The sequence below is a fragment of the Macrotis lagotis genome, chromosome 1, assembly GCF_037893015.1.
Source record: "Macrotis lagotis isolate mMagLag1 chromosome 1, bilby.v1.9.chrom.fasta, whole genome shotgun sequence".
NCBI classification, from domain to species: Eukaryota; Metazoa; Chordata; class Mammalia; order Peramelemorphia; family Peramelidae; genus Macrotis; species Macrotis lagotis.
In genome coordinates this window covers 412011985-412033881 of record NC_133658.1, presented here as the reverse complement: position 1 = coordinate 412033881, position 21897 = coordinate 412011985, and the positions used below count along the sequence as shown (strand labels likewise).

Sequence of the window (21897 nt, the reverse complement as noted above, 5' to 3'; positions counted from 1 at the left end):
ATTTCTGAGTTAAATGCAGAGACTGATCCCTATCCCTTATTTTCAATTTTACTTCAGATATCATTTGCTTAAAACTTACTTCCAGTTCCTTAATTTTTTCTTCTGCTATCTTCTGTTTCTCTAACAGTTGGTTGTGAATTACTTCCTTGGACTGAAGAATAAACCTAGAAAACAAAGTTGAAAATTAAGCAAAGTAGTTATATTTACCACAAATCAATAATTATTAAGCACAAACCCAAAATTCTTTAAAGGAAAAGGAGTTATCAAACCAAGGGAAGTATTTTGTATGCTACTCTGGGAGAAAAGAACTACTCGGTCTTCTCAGCTAATAAAGGTTCAAGTTCTAATGTTACAAATTTATGGAAAAAGAAAAAACAGAAAAGGTAGCTGTTTTAAACATATAAAAATGCTCTTTAACCTACATTTAATATTTTATTAGTTACAGTGTATTAGTGACTTTTATCCAGCTATATTTAAAGCAATATCTGTAAATTGCAGTTTCCCCTCACCCATTTTTCTAACAGCAACCCATGACCTTTTAAAGTCATACAATCAAGTACTGTGTTAGGATCAATGCATTTAGTGTATGTATGAATTCCTCACACAAAAGGCAGAGTACAAGTCCTATTATTTTTAAAAGGCCAAAAATACAAACAAAGAAAAAGCATTTTCCCCCCATTACAATTAGACTCAGTACTGACAAAGAAAAAATGAGGAAAAAATTTAATGAACAAATGTTTTGCTTTCTTTATATTCTGCCCCTGACTTAATAATTCTTTATGGAGGCAGGAGGAAAACACTGAATTTAGAAAATCTGGAATTTGAGTCCTTGCTATATGATTTACTAACTAGGGATTCTTAGATAAGTTCCATAAATCAGAATTTTTGTCTATAAAATAGAAAAAAATAATAGTTGAAAAAATGACAAGAGATAGGAAAAGTCTATGTTTGGAAGGATTATGAAAAGACAAGCAATGAGGGTAGAGTTGTTAATTGCTCCAACCATTCTGGAAAAAAATCTGGAATTATATTAAGGAAGTGAGTAAAATGTCCACACCCTTGATCAACAGATTCCATTGCTAGACTTAAAACCTAAGGATAAAAAAGTCTCATATGTACCAATATAAAATATAATTTGAGCAATAGTTTAATAGCAGCAAAAAGCTGGAAACAAAGTACATCTGCCCACTGATTTGAGAACAGCTAAGCAAATTGTGACAAGTGAATGTAACAGAATATATTGTGCTATAATAATCACTAGTGTGGATATAAAGCTTTAAAGTTTGCAAAGTGCTTTTACAGAGATTATATCATCTGATCCTCACAAACCACCCTTTTTACAAATCAGTCTACTGAGGCTTAGGGAAAGTAAAATAACTTATCCAGGATGACACAGTAGTGTTTGAGGTGGGATTTTAACACCAAATCTTGCTGACTCCAACAATCTGTACACCAGACACTCAGCTATGATGAAAGAAAGGATCTGAATATATCGAAATATTTACTACAACAATCATCTTTGTATAGAGCAAAAAAACTGTAAATAAAGTAGATGCCGACTGATTGGGGAATGGGTAGAGAAATGCAACAGAAAATTATTGTGCTTTAAGATAGAGAAGCACAGAAAGAAATGTAAATTGATGAAACATGAAGTAGAATCAGGAAAAATATATATACTGACTTATAATGACATAAATGGAACAACTACAACAAAACTGAATACTGGGAAATTATAATGACCAAACTTAGCTGAAAAGAGCTATATGAGAAAATATCCATCCAACTTCTTTGAAAAAGGAACCATAGGACCATATGTATTCAGCCATCTCTTGATATGTTAATAAAGTTTATTGAATTTTTTTCTTTTTATTCTTTGTTCCAAGTGATAGCTCTCAGGAAAAGGTAGAAGGATAAAATAGGAAATATGTGATATAAAAATAAAAAATATCAATAAAATAAATATTTTAAATCATACATAAATTGTTTTTCTTTACAGGGTTATTGTAAACAAAGTGCATCTGGGCAAACAAAAAGAGAAAAATGAATTACAGCATTTTTATTTATGCTTTCAAGCAGAACATTACGTATTTCCATTTCACAGAAATACATATATTTTTAAAGTGGAAAAAACTCAAAACATCCAATATACTCCATCTGGAAGATATTTCAACAGAAGTAGTTTATATGTCAAATCTTGCAATTAATGAAAAACAGACAAATGGTTCTCCTCAAGCACTAGCTAGCACCTGAATATATGAACTTAGAGAATTAGGCAATTGTTCAACAAAGTGACATACACAGTTAAGTACTTAATAAATGTTTATTTAATTGAATAAAAGGCCAAATTAAAAAAAATCAAAGTAAGAACATATTGTTTCCTGAATTAATCCTATAACAATAGAAGTCTAAGTGTTCCAAATTCACAAGATTCTCTACATATATAAGACAAGTGAAACTAATAAAAATCAAGAGTTAATTATTTTTTCAAAATGCCCAGGATACAATTTCCTCCTCTTCTCCAACTCCCCCTTCATTCATTCATTCACATACACCCAGACTATCAGAGAACAATCCCATGGTGCTATCCTGGGACCTGATAAATTTCTTTTAAACCCCACTAGAATTTGAAGCTTGTATCTTAAATAAAGAGATCAGTTAATATAATTACTGATGCTAATCTTAATTATATGAAAACTCTGATATCTTTGAAAAAAGAAACTTACTAATCTATGAGCCTAAATGACTTCTTACATTCACAGTGATTAAAAATGCATGATATTTTGCTTTGATAATCTTCATCTTCAAAATTTCTCATTTAATCCTATAGTATTTGCTCTTTATGATTTTAAGGCTAAAACTGACAACATAAGGAACTCCTACACTTCAATTTGTTAGTGGGCAGAGGGAGTTGTTTTGGAAGGTACTTGCTCACATACCTTGTAAAAAGCAGGATAACAGACTATACAGCTGTCAAATAAACCCAATACACAAAATTCTCAGACTGACAAAAACAATATTTTATTCAAAAGATCTCTTAGCTTTCAAAGTAAAATGAACATTTTTCAAAATGTCCTTGACTATTGGCCTAAGAGTAGCATTCAAATAATGGATCACCAAGGAATCATCTTTATTAATGTCTGGGAAACTTTCAAAGCTAAGGTTAGCAGTCAAGTAATTATTTACATAGCCTTTAAAAAGAAAGGATCTGCAAAAGAAATGTAGTAAATTGGGAAACAATCTTTACAACTAATGATTCTGACAAAGGGACTCATTTCTAAAATACACAGAGAACTGAGTCATATTTTTAAAACAAAAAGCCATTCCCCAATTGACAAATGGTCAAAGGATATGCAAAGGCAATTTACAGATGAGGAGATCAAAGCAATCCATAGCCATATGAAAAATTGCTCTAAATCATTAATTATTAGAGAAATGCAAATTAAAGCTTCTCTGAGGTACCACCTCATACCTCTCAGACTGGCCAATATGACCAGAAAGGATAATGATCATTGTTGGAAGGGTTGTGGGAAATCTGGGACACTATTACACTGCTGGTGGAGCTGTGAACTCATCCAACCTTTCTGGAGAGAAATTTGGAAATACACCCAAAGGGCAACAAAAATGAGCATGCCCTTTGACCCAGCAATAGCACTACTGGGTCTATACCCTGAAGTGATCATGAAAAAGGGTAAAAACATCCCTTGTACAAAAATATTCAAGCAGTCCTGTTTGTGGTAGCAAAAAATTGGAAATCAAGTAAATGTCCTTCAATTGGGGAATGGCTTAGCAAAATGTGGTATGCATATGTCATGGAATACTATTGTTCTATTAGAAACCAGGAGGGGGGGGCGCAGCTAGGTGGCGCAGTGGATAGAGCACGGGCCCTGGAATCAGGAGTACCTGAGTTCAAATCCATCCTCTGACATATAAATAATTTCCTAGCTGTGTGGCCTCGGGCAAGCCACTTAACCCCATGGCCTAGCAAAAAAAAAAAAAAAAAAAAAGGAAGCCAGGAGGGATGGGATTTCAGGGAAGCCTGGAGGAATTTGCATGAGCTGATGCTGAGTGAGATGAACAGAACCAGAAAAACATCGTATACCCTAACAGCAACATGGGGGTGATGTTCAACCTTGAAGGACTTGTTCATCCCTTCAGTGCAACAATCGGCAACAATTTTGGGCTGTCTGCAAGAGAATACCATCTGTATCCAGATAAAGAGCCATGGAGTTTGAACAAAGTTCAAGGACTATTCCCTTTAATTTAGAAAAAAAAAGGGGTGGCTATGTGGTGGAGTGGATAAAGCACCAGCCCTGGAGTCAGGAGTACCTGGGTTCAAATCCAGACTCAGACAATTAATAATTACCTAGCTGTGTGGCCTTGGGCAAGCCACTTAACCCCATTTGCCTTGCAAAAAAATCCTTAAAAAAATCCTTAAAAAAAAGATATCTTATTGTTAGATCTCCTTATTTCTTAGACTTTTTGTCTCTTAAGGATGTGATTTCTCTCTCATCACACTCAATTTGGATCAATGTACAACATGGAAACAAAGTAAAGACTGACAGACTGCTTTCCATGGCGGGGGAAGTAAGATGGGGGTGAAATTGTAAAACTCAAATAAAATCTTTAATAAAAAGAAAGAAAAAAAAAGAAAGGATCTGAGCAGATATTAAATCCCGAGTAGAAAATAAAGTTACTAGAAAGCAAGCACATTCAGCAAGTAAAATTTACTTTTCACATCTGCATGACTTTCAGGTGCCTGTGCTCTTCTGTATCTTCCCCAAAAGAATCCACCAAAGCTAGAAATAATTTTTTTAAACATATTCTCAAAGGCTTCTCAATTGATATTAACTTAGAAAACAATAGGAGAGAAAAATTCTATGACAATAGCTAAATGATGCCAAGCTGAAAGCAGCAAAAAGATTTGAGGCCTGAGAGAAATTTAGATTTATATGCTATCAGAAAGCACTGTAATGTCAGATATACTTCAACATTTCAGAGGATCTGTGATCTTGTTATGGCTTACTCTATCAAATAGCAGAGAAGACACTCATTCATGTCTCCTCAATCCATGCAATTCTTAGCTATGTCTTCCTGTAAATTCTCTACCAGAGATCAGTGCTGGAGAGAATATGGGAAAACTGGGACACTAATACTTTGTTGGTAGAGTAGTAAATTAATTCAACCATTCTGGAAGCAAATTGGAACTATGCCCAAAGAGGAATAAACAGTGCATATACTTTGATTCAACAAAACAGAACCACTACTGGGTCTGTATCTCAAAGAGATAATAAAAGTATTTATAGTTTTTTTTATAGTGGCACAGAATTAGAAATTGAGAGGATGCTCATTAATTAGGGAATGGCTGAACAAATTATGGCATATGAATGTAATGGAGAACTATTGTTCTATAAGAAATCATGAGCAGCCCAACTTCAGAAAAGCCTAGAAAGATTTTCATGAACTGATGTTGAATGAAGTGAGTAGAACCAAGAGAACATGAACACATTAAAAGCAATATTGTGAGATGATGAACTATGGGCTCATTCATTTCAGCAGTTCGGTGAACAAGGACAATTTTTTTTTTAATTTTTTTAGTTTTTTGTGAGGCAAATGGGGTTAAGTAACTTGCCCAAGGCCACACAGCTAGGTAATTTATTAAGTGTCTGAGGCCAGGTTTGAACTCAGGTACTCCTGGACTCCAGGGCCAGTGTCACCTAGCCACCCGAACAAGGACAATTCTGAGAGATTTCTTATGGAAAATAACATCTACATTAAGGGGGGAAAAAACTAAAAAGTCTGAATGCAGAGCAAAGCACACACTATGTTCACTTCTAAAAATTTCTTTTGTTTTTTCTTTCTTTCTCATGGGTTTCCCACCTTAGTTTTAATTTCCCTTCCACAACATAATTAATATGGAAATGTTAAACATGATTGTACATGTACAACTTAGACCACAACAATGCAGAGAAGGAAGGGAAGAGAATGTGATACAAAAATTGTGAAACTCAAAAACTTGCAAATAGATGAATGCTGAAAATTATATTTTCATGTAATTAGAAAAAAAATTTTAATTTTTTAAAAAATTCTCTACTGGAATACATCTTAAAGGTTTTCTTGATATTATGTGGATCACAGAAAGGCAAAGAAACTGTCCATTTGTTATCCCATAATGCTATTCTCAGGCATCTCATTATAAAAACAGCTGATCTTTTTAAATTACATATTCTGTTTTCACCTGTGAGACTACCATTTTGTTTCTTTAGAGACTATGATGTTATTCTATGATTTCCAATTACATAGCATCTATCATAGGAAAAACTGGTATTAAAAAGATGGAATTTGTCTCAGAGAGAAGCTTGAGGTCATTAAAAGTGCTGTATGGTTTCTTTTTCTTTTTTTAAAAAGAAAGATTTTATTTCAGTTTACAATTTTCCCCCATTCTTGCTTCCCTCCCCCACCCCCCACAGAAGGCATTGTTAGTGTTTACATTGGTTCCATGTTATACAATGATCTCAGCTGAATGTGATGACAAAGGAATCATATCCTTAAGGAAGAAAAATGAAGTATGAGACAGTAAAATTACATAATAATAAAATGCTTTATTTTCCTAATTTGACAGTAATAGAGTTTAGTCTTTGTTCCAAGTCCATAATTCTTTCCCTGGATACAGATGGTATTCTCCATTGCAGATAGCCCAAAATTGTCCCTGGTTGTTGCACTGAAGGGATGGGCAAGTCCATCAAGGTTGAACATCACCCCCATGTTGTTTTTCCGGTTTTGCTCTCATCTCTCTCAGCATCAGTTCATGCAAAGCTTTCCAGGCTTCCCTAAATTCCCATCCCTCCTGATTTCTAATAGAACAATAGTGTTCCATGACATACATATACCACAGTTTGTTAAGCCATTCCCCAACTGAAGGACATTCACTTAATTTCCAATTTTTTGCCACAACAAATAGGACTGCTATAAATATTTTTGTAAAAGTGATGTTTTTACCCTTTTTAATCATCTCTTCGGAGTACAGACCCAGTAGTGGTATTGCTGGGGCAAAGGGTATGCCCATTTTTGTTGCCCTTTGTCCATAATCCCAAATTACTCTCCAGAAAGGTTGGAGGAGTTTACAGCCCCACCAACAATGTATTAATGTCCCAGATTTCCCACATCCCTTCCAACATTGATCATTGTCCTTTCTGGTCATATTGGCCAATCTAAGAGGTGGGAAGTAGTATCTCAGAGATGCTTCAATTTGCATTTCTCTAATAATGATTTGAAGCAATTTTTCCTATGGCTATGGATTGCTTTGATTTTCTCAGCTGTAAATTGCCTTTGTGTATGCTTTGACCATTTGTCAATTGGGGAATGGCTTGTTTTTTTGAAAATTTGACTCAGTTCTCTGTATATTTTAGAAATGATTCCTTTGTCAGAATGTTGTATGGCTTCTTTTTTTTTTTTTTTGCAAGACAAATGCGGTTAAGTGGCTTGCCCAAGGCCACACAGCTAGGTAATAATTAAGTGTCTGAGACCGGATTTGAACCCAGGTACTCCTGACTCCAAGGCCGGTGCTTTATCCACTAGCCACCCCATTGTATGGCTTCTTTCTTGCTCTCCTTTCCCCCTAGTGAATTCTGGATCCAATTAGTCATAAACTGCAGTGTTTGTCTTTCGAAGATATAGGTAATGATACTTCAGCTCAATGGGCTTTCCATCTAAATGCAAATCATAGCCTGGTCAATTATTAACTCACCGTCCCCTTAAGTTTTTCCTATTATGGATGACCAGGTTGGATATTTCTGAGTGATTGTGAATTTTATTTAAGAAGCTATACAGTATTTCAGTACTTAATATAACAACACAATGTCTATTGTAAACTGATGTATCCTCTACAGAGAATTAATCTTTCTTCTTCCTGAACAATGCACTGAACAGTTTCCATGGGCAAACATATACTTCTATTTTTTGTTTCACTTGATACAAATAATCAGAATAACAAAGTTCTATCCAAGTTTTCATCTATCAAGAAAACCTTGAGGATCAAAACATTTGCAAGGGAAACACTTTATTGGTAGAGAATCGTTAAGGCTACTCTGTCTTCAACTAAATCAAATAACTGTTACAGTGGACAAACAATGCAGTGGGAGTGCAATAAAAGTATTATTTATTGATTAATGTTAGAGGGGACATGGGAAAACTGGATCAATAATGCACTGTTTGGTAGAGTTGTGAACTGATTTAACTTTTCTGGAGAGCAATTTGGAACTATTCCCAAAGGCCTAAAATAGTATGTCTCTCCATCATGGAGATCCTCTATATACCCCAAATCCAATTCCAGTTGCTCTTCCCCAAAAAAACTTGAGTCAATTACAATTTCAGCTCCCAGGGTATATTTCCCCCCCTTAAAAATATGCCATTTAACCCCATAAATGCAAAAGCAATATTGAAAAAAGTTAATGATAACTTCATTTCTCTTTTTCTACTAATATTTGTGTGTTACAAGTCATTAGCCTTAAAACTCATCAACATGTGATCAGGCAGAGTAATTTTAGACTCACAAAAACAAAATTCATCACAGGAAGAAGTTATGAGTGATGATACTTAAAATGTTCAAAATTGCCCCAGCTGGATTATAATGGCTCAAATTTCACTGAGTTAAGAAATGATCAGGCTAAAAGTATGATTTTTTAATTTTTGGTACCACAGACATAGTATGATATAGACAGACAGATGGACAGATTCTGTGAATTAGAACAGCTCACACATAAATAACACAAATAACATATATAATTCAAACCATATCCCTTTTTTTTGTTAAGCAGAAAGTCCTCAATCTTCACATAATAACAAAACATTCTATGCCTCAAAATGGACTGAGTTAGGGGCGGCTAGGTGGCGCAGTGGATAAAGCACCAGCCCTGGAGTCAGGAGTACCTGGGTTCAAATCCGGTCTCAGACACTTAATAATTGCCCAAGCCAAGTCACTTAACCCCCTTTGCCTTGCAAAAACCTAAAAAAAAATGGATTGAGTTACAAAATCCTTATATCTTTTTTCCAAATTTTATCCACTTTCCTTCTAAGAACTGTCAGTGAATATAAGACATGTAGGTGTTTTCCAGGAAATTCCAATTGAAGTCTTTGAGAACAATTAGAAAAAGGTGGTCATCTATTTTTGTCTTTGACAGGACCTGTAATTTCATTGGTATAGGAGCAACTGGTAAAGAACTATCTCTTAACAATGCAGATCCATTATCTTCTCAGCAAGTTATAGTCTTAGGCAGTTGCCTGGAATGATGAGAGGTTAAGTGACTTGTTTAGAATCACACAGACAATATGTGTCAGAGGAAGAACTAGTTGATTGGAGTGATGGGAGGATGAGTCTTGCTTAGAATCATACAGATAGGGGCAGCTAGGTGGCACAGTTGATAAAACAACAGTCCTAGAGTCAGGAGGACTTGAGTTCGATTCCAGCCTCAGACACTTAATACTTACTTAGCTATGTGACCCTGGACAAGTCACTTAACCCTACTGCTTTGCAAAAACCAAAAAATAAAAAAATCACAGACAATATGTGACAGAGGAGAAACTTGAATCTGGATCTTCCTAAGGCCAGCTCCCTATCCCATGCCATTTTTCGAGTCTTCATTTAATAAATGCTAAGTAGACTTAATTTTCTAAAATGATACCTGCTAAGTGAATTATCTATGTATAACTGCCTAACAATTCATCATGAAACCAGTAGTCATTTGATTTTTATCTCCTCCACTTGGTAATGCTAGGCTGATTTGCCACTCTGCCTCTCAGAGCTAACAACTTTACTCAAAAGAGAAATTCTATTCCTTGTAGCTAATTCATATTCCACAGTGGTGATTTAGTCATCCACAGTTAAAGACATTGTACAATTGCTTCAGTGAATCCTTAAAAGTTTTTTAAAAATCTTCTCTGCAAAGCTGTTGCTTGAGTATCCTGTTTTAGCTATCCTATCTACCTACTACCAGAGATGTATTATGAGCATCTCTTCAATGCTGTCAGGCTGACTGGCTGCAAACCAGGAGATCAATGTTGACCCACTGTCTGCGATTCAATAGGACTCATAAAATGTGTTCCTGAAACTGCTTAAAAACCTAGATGTGAACCAGAAGAACATTATACACATTAAAAACATGGGGTGATGATCAAACATGATGGACTTGTTCATTTCAGCAGAATAATAAAGACAAATTTATAAGACTTGTGATGAAAAAATATCATCCATCATTCCAAAGAAGGAACTGTGGAGTTTATTATATAAATGTTTGTTTGTTTTACCAATTTCATACAGTGGTAGTTTCATTTTTTAAATATTTTTGAGTTTTACAATTCCCCCCTTCCCTCCTCCCTCCCTCCCCCCAACAGAAGGCAATATAAGCATAGATCAAAAAGGAACATGTTGTGAGAATCAAATCCAAAAGAAAGAAAGCAAACATTAGAGATAAGAAAATGACATAATACATAAGACAACTTTGAAAAATTGAAGATAAGGGACGGCTAGGTGACACAGTGGATAAAGCACCGGCCCTGGAGTCAGGAGTACCTGGGTTCAAATCCGGTCTCAGACACTTAGTAATTGCCTAGCTGTGTGGCCTTGGGCAAGCCACTTAACCCCATTTGCCTTGCAAAAACCTAAAAAAAAAAAAAAAAAAATCGAAGATAATAAGTTTAGGTCTTCATTTAAACGGAACTGGGGGGGGGCAGCTAGGTGGCACAGTGGATAGAGCACCAGCCCAGGAATCAGGAGCACCTGAGTTCAAATCCAACCTCAGACACTTAATAATTCTCCAGCTGTGTGGCCTTGGGCAAGTCACTTAACCCCATTTGCCTTGCAAAACAAAACAAAACAAAACAAAACCCTAAACAAAACTGTGGAGTTTAAATGAATACCAAAGCTTATTATTTTCAATTTTTAAAAGTTGTTTCAATGTATTATGTCATTTTTTTTCCTCTAATGCTTTCTTTCTTCAATTTGGATCCGATTCTTCTCTCACAATACATTCAATATCAATCTATGTTTAGTTTTTTTTTTAGTTCTTTTTTTTTGCAAGGCAATAGGTTTAAGTGGCTTGCCCAAGGCCACACAGCCAGGTCATTATTAAGTGTCTGGGGCCGGATTTGAACTCAGGTACTCCTGACTCCAGGGATACTGCTCTATCCACTGCGCCACCTAGACGCCCCAATCAATCTATGTTTAGCATGGTTAAAAATATAGAGCTTATATCAGACTGTTTTCTGTTGTGGGGGGGCAGGGATGGAGAAGAAAGGGAGTGAGGGAGAAAAAAACTGTAAAACTCAAAACCTTGCAAAAAAAATGATAGGTAAAAACTGCCACTGCATGTAGTTGAAAAAGCAAATAAATAAAATATTTAAATTTTTTAAAAAAGGAAAGGCAGATTTCAGAAAAACCTGAAAGACTTATATGAACTGATGATGAGGTCAGTAGATCCAAAATTATATACCTTAACTGCAACATTATGTGATGATCAACTATGATCCTTAACACTTTTTCCTACTTACACTTAATTCTTAATACTTTTGAGCAAATTAATAAACCAGGATTTGTGATGGAAAATGTCATCCATGTCCAGAGAAAGAACTACAATGTTTGAATGAAGACCAAAGCATACTATTTTTCACTTTTTAAAATTCAGTGTACTTTTTCTTTCTGTGGTCTTTTCCCTTTTGTTCTGATTCTCCTTTTACAACATGACTAATAAGGAAATACGTTTAACATGATTGTATATGTGTAACCTATATCAGATTATTCCCTGTCGTGAGGAGGGAGGAACTAAGTGATGAAGGAAGAAAAACGAATGTTGAAAACTATCTTTATATATAATTGAAAGTAAATTTTTTGGGGTGGCTAGGTGGCGCAGTGGATAGAGCACTGGCCTTGGAGTCAGGAGTACCTGAGTTCAAATCTGGCCTCAGACACTTAATAATTACCTAGCTGTGTGGCCTTGGGCAAGCCACTTAACCCCATTGCCTTGAAAAATCTAAAAAAAAAAAAAAAAAGCAATTTTTTTTAAATTAAGAAAATATATCTAATAAATTTATCACTCACTAATGAGGCTCAAGTATTTATATACAATGAAAAAATGACTATAAAATTTGTACAGTAATCCATCTACCCAGCATACTTTAATAGAGTTCTCTATTAATAAACAAATACATAAGCTGAAAATGAAAAAAAAAATCCAGATATGTGATCTATACCAGAGTCAAATATAACTCTTTAAGAAATTGCAGACTAGGGCCGACTAGGTGGTGCAGTGGATAAAGCACCGGCCTTGGAGTCAGGAGTGCCTGGGTTCAAATCCAGTCTCAGACACTTAATAATGACCTAGCTGTGTGGCCTTGGGCAAGCCACTTAACCCCATTTGCCTTGTAAAAAAAAAAAAGAAATTGCAGACTACCACAGATTTATAGAATTTTAGTCTGGTTCAGAATTTAATGCATGTTGGTGCTAGACTTTTTGATTGATTTCATTATTCCTTTGAGAGCAGTGACTCTACAGATATGTTGTCTAAGCAACAGGATAAAAGTTTTCAATTCTATATTATTTGATAAAAATCCATGGTCAGGATCCACCAGGGATGCAATAACAACTAAAAACATTCTTCCAAAAACTTATCATTAGTACAAATACTATCTTTCATTATTTTGCTAAGCAGTCTATGTATGTCTTATTCTCTGTTTTTATAATATATAGAAACTGCTAAATAATTATCAAAATTTTAGAATTTTATAAAGCAATGGTCTTCTTGACTTTTGGAAATGCAGAGCTAGGAGATGTCTGAAAGGATACTCTTATATCAACTTTTGTTGCATTGTAAGGTATGAATATATTTAAAAATTGCTTATCATACAATATAACTTCATTCTACTGGTAATAGCAAACAGATCAGTGAAGAAAACTAATGCAGCAATCTCTTTCCTTAGACCTTTGATCAACTTTTTCAAGCAATCAAACTTGCTCAAGAACTATCATAGCCCAGTTTTGTTAATGAAACTGAAAGATGTTGGCTAATCTAAAATGTAGCATAAAGATTTCAATAATGTTCCCTAACTTTCCCACAATTTGAAATGCAATGAATATATCCATGTGGAAAGATAAAAAAGACCTTAAAAAGACACAGTGGAGGGGGCAGCTAGGTGGTGCAGTGGAGAGAGCACGGGCCCTGGAGTCAGGAGGACCTTAGTTCAAATCCAACCTCAGAGACTTAATAATTGCCTCTCTGTGTGACCTTGGGCAAGTCACTTAACTCCATTACCTTGAACAAATAAAAATTTTAAAATAATCAAATCTTAGCTTATCCAACACAGAAAAAAAAAGATAAGCAGTCATGCTTAAACTTCCATCTCCCTAAGTCACTGTTTTGATTTTGTAAGTATCTGTAAGACAACATCTACACTCTAGTGCTAACAACAGCAATTAAGCTAAAATTATTCTTAAGTAACAGAACTTCAAAGTTCAAAAGAGAAATACAGAACTAAAACAATGGGTACAACTATAAAGACAGTTGACTCAAATGACCAGTTCTTTTCCATTTAAAGAGATAAATCAATTCAACTTTTTGTGATGCTGTGTCTAGTAACCTCTGACTTTCTTCTTGAATAGATTCATTATATCCAGGCATGAGGCTTTTAAGTAGTTTATAATGCTTTGATCTCTTTAATTTCTTAATCATAAACCAAATTTTCCTAAGTAATTTCCACTGCGCCAACTTTCACTAAGGTCCAGAATCAATGAGATAAAAAAACATACTAATTTGGTTTGGAGAATGATATCAAGAAAGTTGTTCAGAAGTTCCCCAAAAGATGTTGGTGCATAAATAGCAATTATCATGGTTTTCTTTCTATTAATCTCTCTGTGAATACCACAATACCAGATAACCACTTATCCCATGTAATAAAGTTTCTTACTGTCTTAGAGGCACAGTGAAATCAACATTTTTTTGTGCAAAAACTTTTATTTAATATTTATTCTCATTTTGTACAAATGTTTTTTTACATTAATATTCTTGTTTAAGAGTAAATGAAATACCCTCTCCCCCCATAAATATAGACTTGCTTGAGCGATAAAGGGGAGAGAAAAAAATTATAATTAAAAAAATAATAGTAATAATTGTAGGTATGGCCAGGTGGTGCAATGGATGAAGCACCAGCCCAGGAGCCATGAGCACCCGAGCCCACATCCAGCCCCATATACCCAACAATCACCCAGCCATGTGACATGCAAGCCACCCAAACCCCACTGCCCTTCAAAAACCAAAAAAAAGAAAAAAAGACGCAAAATAAAATAAAATAGTAATAATAGCAGGGGTGGCTGGGTGGTGGACAGAGCACTGGCCCTTGAGCCAGGAGGACCCGGTTCCAAATCCGGCCTCAGACACCCAACAATCACCCTGCTATGCATCCCCAGGCAGGCCACCCAGCCCCATTTGCCCTGCACCACCCCCAAAATAATAATAATTAAAAAAAATGTGCTTCAGTCTTTGTTCCAACACCAACAATTCTGTCGTGGGTGGATCAATTCCTTATGATAAGTCCATGGCAAAAGTTACTTCCATATTTTTCCACCATTGCCATTGCTGATCGCAACTCCCTCCTTTCATATTTCTCCACTACCATGTACTATATTTTCTCTCTTTCACTCTGACTCTGCTGTAGGGTAGCTGAGTGGCACAGCAGACAGATCCCTGGCCCTGGGGACAAGAGGCCCTGAGCCCCCATACCACCCCTTAGGCCCAGCATCCACCTGGCCCTATGGCCCTGGACAGGCCATCCAATCCCAGCCCCTTGCAAGAAGTAAAAAAAGAAAATGTGTTACATCTGGCCACTCTCCCCCCATAGTCCATCCTCTCCTCCACCATTCACATCCCCACCCCTTCCTCCTGTCCCCCCACTCCTTCTTACTCCAAATGCCTATACCCCATTGAGTATATATTCTGTTTCCTCTCCTAGCCACCTCTGATGAGAGCAAAGATTCCCTCATTCCCCCTGGCCTTCCTCCCTTCCATATCAATGCAATAGCTCATTGGAATAAAGAAAAATCTTATTATGTGAAATATCTTGGCCTATTCCCCCCTCTCCTTTTTCTTTCTCCCATTACATTTCCCTTTCTTCTATTAACTCCATTTTTACACCATATTTTTATCTTCAAATTCAGCTTTCTCCTGTGCTTCAACTATAACAGCTCCCTCTACCTGCTCTATTAATTCAGAAGGTTCATATGAGTATTATCAGTATCATTTTTCTATACAGGAATACATGCAGTTCATCATCATTAAGTCCCTCATATTTTCCCCCTCTCCTACAATCTCCATGCTTCACCTAAGTCCTGTATCTGAAGATCAAACCTTTTGTTCAGCTCTGGCCATTCCAAAAGGAACATTTGAAATTCCCCTGGTTCACTGAAAGTCCATCTTTTTCCCTGGAAGAGGACATTCAGCCCTGCTGGGTAGTTCATTCTTGGCTGCATTCTAAGCTCTTCTGCCTTCTGGTATATTATATTCCAAGCCCTACGAGCTTCCAATGTAGTTGCTGCTAAGTCCTGTGTGATCCTGACTGCAGCTCCACGATATTTGAACTGTGTCCTTCTGGCTGCTTGTAATATTTTCTCTTTGACTTGGGAGTTCTGGAACTTGGCTATAATATTCCTAGGGGTTGGTTTTTTGGGATCTCTTTCTCAGGGGGATCGGTGGATTCTCTCCCTTTCTATTTTGCCCTCTGCTTCTAGGATATATGGGTAATTTTCCTGTAGTAATTCTTTGAAAATGATGTCAAGGCTCTTTTCCTGATCATGACTTTCAGATATTCCAATAATGTTTAGATTATCTTTCCTAAGTCTGTTTTCCATATCAGTTGTTTTTTCAATGAGATGTTTCACATTTTCTTCTAATTTTTCATTTTTTTGGTTTTGAAGTATTGATTCCTGATTTCTGGTAAATTCATCAATCTCCCTGAATTCTATTCTTTATCTGAAGGATTTGCTCTCCTCAGAGAGTTTTCTTATCTCTTTTCCCATCTGGCCAATTTTGCTTTTTAAGGCATTCTTCTCCTCCATAACTTTTTGAACTGTTTTATCCATTTGACCTAAGCTGGTTTTTAGCATGCTATTTTCTTCAGCATTTTTTTGGATTTCCTTGACTAGGCTGCTGACTTCATTTTCATGTTTTTCCTGCATCTCTCTCATTTCTTTCCCCAGTTTTTCTTCCAACTCCCTCATTTGATTTTCAAAGTCTTTTTCGAGCTCTGTCATAGCCTGAGCCCAATTTCTGTTTTTCTTGGAGTCTTTAGATGCAGGAGCTTGTGCTTCCTCATCTTCAGACTGAGTATTTTGATCCTTCTTGGGCTCATATGCAAAATATTTCTCAATGGTGTTCCTCTTCTTTCTCTGCTTGCTCATTTTCCCAGCCTGGGCCTGGTTTGGGGGTGCTTCCTGAGCTTTTGGGACACTCCTACAAGGGTCTCAGTGTGTGAGGCTCTGTCCTCCCTTCTGGTTTGTTAATGACCATATGTGCCCCCCTCTGCCATGGGGCCGAGGTGGGGGGGGCCCTGCTGTTCTATTGGGGGGGGGCCTAGACTGTGATAAAGATTTGCATGTGGTCAAAGCCCCAGAGTCCTGTTCCAGGGACAGAGGACAGAGCTCTGCAGTCTCTCTCTCTTCACTCCCCTCCCTAGGTTCAATGGGCTCATGCCCTGGGGGCTCCTGCTTATTGGCTCCGCCTACTTCTGTTTCCTGGATCTGGGCTGAGGTGACCAAGCTGCTCTCTGGCGCCCGCTGGTCCCCCAATTTATGTTCAGTGCTCCCCAGGGTGTAGCTCACGAAACTCCCCCCCGCTGCTGTGAGCCACAGCTCCCAGCACCCTGGGGCTGCCTCCGGGAGGCTTAAGTTCTCTCTAGCGGGCCACCCCTCTGGCGGGGCACCCCTCTGACCCCGGGAAGCAGAGCCTTTCTGCTCTTTTCCAGGTTACCTGGAGTAGGAGAACTGCTTCATTGGGTCCCTCTGTGGGTTCTGTCTCTCGAAAATTTAGAGTCCTTAGCTTATAAGTTTTATGAGAGTGCCTAAGACATGTTCAATTCTTTTTGCCATCTTGGCTCCACCCCCCGAAATCAGCTCTTAAGTTTTATACTTCCCTTTCCAAGCACAACCTACAGAACCATCTTTCCACTTAACTTTGATTTCCGATTCTTATATCTTCTGATTTCATTTACAACAACAAATATCAATACTGACATAATCTAATCCCTCCAGTAATTATTATGTCAATTTGTTCAATGGACAAAAATAGTATATTTAAGACAAACAAGAGAAATGTTTATGGATGGTTTAAAAACTGAATATGATACTATATGAAACGGTAAAGGAGATACCAAAATCAAGCTGAATGCCACCAAAAGATGAATTTCAAATAAACAGTAGAGACTAAATACAGAACAGGCTCCTAACACAAAAGAAGAAAGTCAAAGGGAAGTATAAATACATTCTGGCATTATAACAAATGTCTGTAATGTATACATACAGGATATATACCGTGGTCCAAACTTTTTATATAAGCCAAACAACATAAGAAGCAGTGCCTAGTAGTGTAATGTTCTTATTTAAATATATTTTTAAAAAGCATTTTGTTAAGTGATGGCACTCTGGAAGCGGGAGAAGGAACACTGGGGGAAACTATGATGATGCAAAAAAAACAGAAGACATCAATAAAAACTTATTTAAAAAATATGCTTTTAATACTGAATTTATGTTTCTAGGCAAACTTTTCCTTTGTATGGTATGATAACATTTTGGATTTTCTCTAAAACCAAGGGAATAGTGTACTATAAACAAGCAGATATCATTCCAAAGTAACTGATCTTCCTTAGACAAAAAGCTGGCGAAGGGAGTTCCTGGCCACAGCAAGAGGTGAACATTCTTCCTGACATGTCCATTTGAAACTTAAATTCTAAAAATAACATGAGCTTACATTCTTTACAAAAGCACAAGTACTAATTATACATGCAATAATCTACAATCCTAATTACTACACTAGGATAAAACTCATAGTCAAATCCCACTGTAAGTAAAAAGACTGAGGAAAGGGTATTAGTAATCCATTTTTGTAGTTTCTGTTCATTTATACAGTCTTAACATCTAGATCACCAATTTTCTTGTCAACTCTTTTTGAATGTTTCATTAAATAGATTATGTTCTTTGACTGAAGCAAGAGTCTTCCCCTCTCAAACAGATTAAATAGCACACTGCTCCTAAATTTGCTACTATGAGACAAGTGATGGCTAAAACTAGACAACTCTGACTATAGCTTATTTTACTCTGTTTTTCTCCTACTAGAAATCCTGTTAACAATTCATTTTCAACAGCCAATAATTCCTCCTTATCAAAATAACAAAATTCAGAAAATTTTCAGTTTTCTTCTAATTTAACTCAATGCAGCAAGTGGGGATGGGGGGAAGGACTAGGCAACTGGGGTTAAGTGACTTGTTCAAGGTCACATAGCTAGTCAGTATTTGAGGATAGATTTGATCTCAGATCCTCCTGACTCCAAGATTAATGATCTATCTCCTCAGCCACCAAGCTGCCCCAAAACATAAGGCTTTTCATTTTTCCTCCATTATTAAGCACATAGAGGTTCACTGTATTATTTTTGTTTTATTCCACTTAATTACTTTTAAGGATTTTTCATAAATCATTGAATTCTTTAAAGTCACCTTTAAAAATGGTATGAATCTTGCTTTATGGTGAATGTAGACATTCATCAACACAACTTAGTTGCAGAAAATAACACTTACATTTTTAAACAATCCTGAACCTCAAATAAACAAATACCTACCATCTAAATATGTTAAATAAAAACATTTGACTTTTGTACATTCTTACTTTCAAGGATTCAAACTGGAAACTTTACAATATGAATTTCTCATTAGCAACATCTTAAAACTCACTTTCCTGACTTCCTTGAGAACTCTGGGGTCCTAGGAATTGAGAGGAAAAATAGAGAAATAATCACAGAAAACACTTCTGCCAAGAAAAAATTATATAGTTGCTTACAAAAGTGTTTCCTAAAGTCCTCAATTCGAAAAAAGTGATGTTATTCTAGGAAGCAACTTTTTTTTTAAATGAATATCAATTTTAAACATCAAGTTTTTAAATTACTAGCAAGTTAAGGAAAAAAGAATTACTCAATTACATTACCAAAAGATTTACTAAAGCTTTTGGAGGTTTATTCATTTGAGATTACATATGTATTTAGTGTCAACAGAACTAAAGTATTGTTCTCTGCATAACAGGAAAAGGCTTTTTCTTTAAAGAGAATACCCAGAGGAATGAGAACAAAGGCTTTAAAATTGGTCAGTTAAAAAAACCACCATGGGGGAAGGGGGTTATATTCTTATAATAAGACAAGAATCAGGAACTCTGTTCTTCCTACCTTACAAAATAATTTGGTCTATGGTTCTGTGTTTTAAAAAAAAAAAGTATAGCACATAAATCAATGGAACTAGGATTCAAAAATTAAAAGTGTACACAGAACAAAACTGTTCATAACATTGCAACCACTGTAATATTTTTACATCATAACCCTAACCATGATTCAGAAAGTCAAATGACATTAATAAATCAGCATTCCTTTGATTGAAATTTTTTCCATTTTTAGTTTCTAATCATTTAGTAGCAAACTATGGTTCATATTTTTTAAAGATTAAAATTACTTAAAGCAAGAGAACAAATTTTACTCTAAATGCAAAATACTCTTATGTTTTACAATTTAATATATAGCTAAATTCAGAGAGATCACAAATATTTTATCTTGGATTTTCGTAATACTGTTACTCAAATAAATCAAGCAATCATGACAAAACCATTCTACTATATTATTTTATATAAAATGTTTAAGATGCTGTGAGTTCATATTTCAAAATCTATTCCTAAACAGTTGTAAAAATGGTAAAGTTATTTAAATTTTTCTCCAAAAAACTGAGTTGTGTCAACAATGCACCTACCCTGTTTCATTTTACACCTGTATTATGTTTACATTGAGTTTTACTCTTCAGAATCCTTCAATAGTTACAGACTATTAAATTACTTAACCAAATAGAAATAGAAGCACAGTTACCAAACAGCAATTTCTGCATTGCTAGACACTTAACTAGCTGGTAGATTTATACCATTGTTCATTCTTAGTTCTTTAAATGTAAAAACAAAAACAAAAACAAAAAAAAAAACTCAGAAATGTGGCACACCTCTAAATTAGTTTTAAAATAGTCCAGTTATTTACAGTTATGTTCAATTTTAAAGGGCAGTAACCATTCTTCTTAAAGGCTAATCGACTCAAGTTCCACCCATAAAAACATCTAATTTCTCTTTGGAAAGGATGAAAATTATTCATGCAGTGCTTAACCAAAATAACCACTGAGAAACAGTATCAGAAAAATAGATAAGGCATCAAAATAGGGTTATATCTTTACTTAGAAAAACATCAAAAGCCCTATTTTTCCTAACCATGGCATTTTGAAATGCCTTATCACTTTTTAAATGGCATTTCTTACTTGCACTTTCAAATATAATTTTTACAAAAATAGAAAAAATACTCCTCTCACTGAATTCAATTACCTCAAATAAGGTCAATAAGACCAAAAGGAAAATTACCATGCACCATTATAATTTTTTTTCTTTTCAAACACAAAAGATGCAAGGGCCTCTTTGCCTACTTGCATGCAGGTCACAAAAGCAAATGCCTCCAAATATTCAGACAGACCATTCCACAGTTGTACTTTCATCATGGTTCTCAAAGTAGCACAGTGAGGTCAGCTCACAAACAGCTTTAGTAGCAAAACTAGAAATTGGTGGTAGTAGTATCAGGCTACATAACAAGCCTCTCCAAAGAATATGAAGTAAGAGAATGAAAATGTGTTGGCAACATGCCACAGAGCAGGAATATAGTTTGAGCAATGAATACTCACAACTTACAGTATATAGTAATTCATCTTTTTTACTATGAAGCTTGATTTTACTTGTACTAAACTAAAAATAGCCATTGTACAAGTGTTAAGCATTACTACCAAATTTTCCCCATATAAGAACTGAAGGACACTTAGCCAAACAGTGGTTTTATAAATTCCTTTGGTGAAGTGATTTTTTTAATTTATTCTTACTGATTCACATACTTCATATCAGATGTATATTTTTTCAGGATTGGATCACTAGCAATATATTATAATGCATGAATATTTTATGCTCTCTAAGCTATTGCTTTTTTCCCAAGGATTTAAGTTAATGCAAATAATCTGAGAATTAAAATTAAGTAATCAAATCAATCAACCTCAAAATGCTAGACAGAACCTAATTCAAACCCTCAAACCATTATCACCCATAAAAGGTGATGTTAATATATCCTGCATCCTCCAAAAATTGAGACAAACTAAGAAAACAACAGGAAATTTAAAAAAAAGAAGAACCGAATCACAAGATACTACACCCAAGAATATAAATTCATAAATAGATAGTTCAGGCTTAGCATCAAGAAAGGGAATGTCCTCGTGACTAGACTGATACTCACAAATCTTTTCTCCCTCATAATGCATTCTCATTCTAGCTAAACAACAAACTCTGTTCACCTTACATGCCCCTACAATACAGGATCAAAGTCACACTGCCAACGTAATATAGGAAACACTGAAGCCAAAAGTAAAAGTTATTTGAATCCACAGAAGAATACCACCATATCAAATGCTTAAAAAGGAGATTTTCTAAAAATAAAAAAAACAAAAAACACAGCATTTACTTAAAACAAATATTCTAGAAAGAACACTAGTCTATCATGAACTAACTTTTTTTATCCCTACTCTTAAGTTATTTTTGACAAATTA

At 35.5% G+C, this 21897-nt stretch overlaps 1 protein-coding gene across 3 annotated transcripts in view; it reads right to left on the bottom strand.

Moving 5' to 3' along the window:
* Positions 1–21897, bottom strand: part of PFDN1 (prefoldin subunit 1) — a 119286-nt gene that overhangs the window by 58059 nt on the left and 39330 nt on the right. For all 3 annotated transcript variants that reach the window (XM_074212848.1, XM_074212846.1, XM_074212847.1), the window contains one exon: positions 80–164. In XM_074212848.1, coding sequence (XP_074068949.1) covers positions 80–164 — 85 coding nt within the window. The remainder of the gene's footprint in view (positions 1–79; positions 165–21897) is intronic.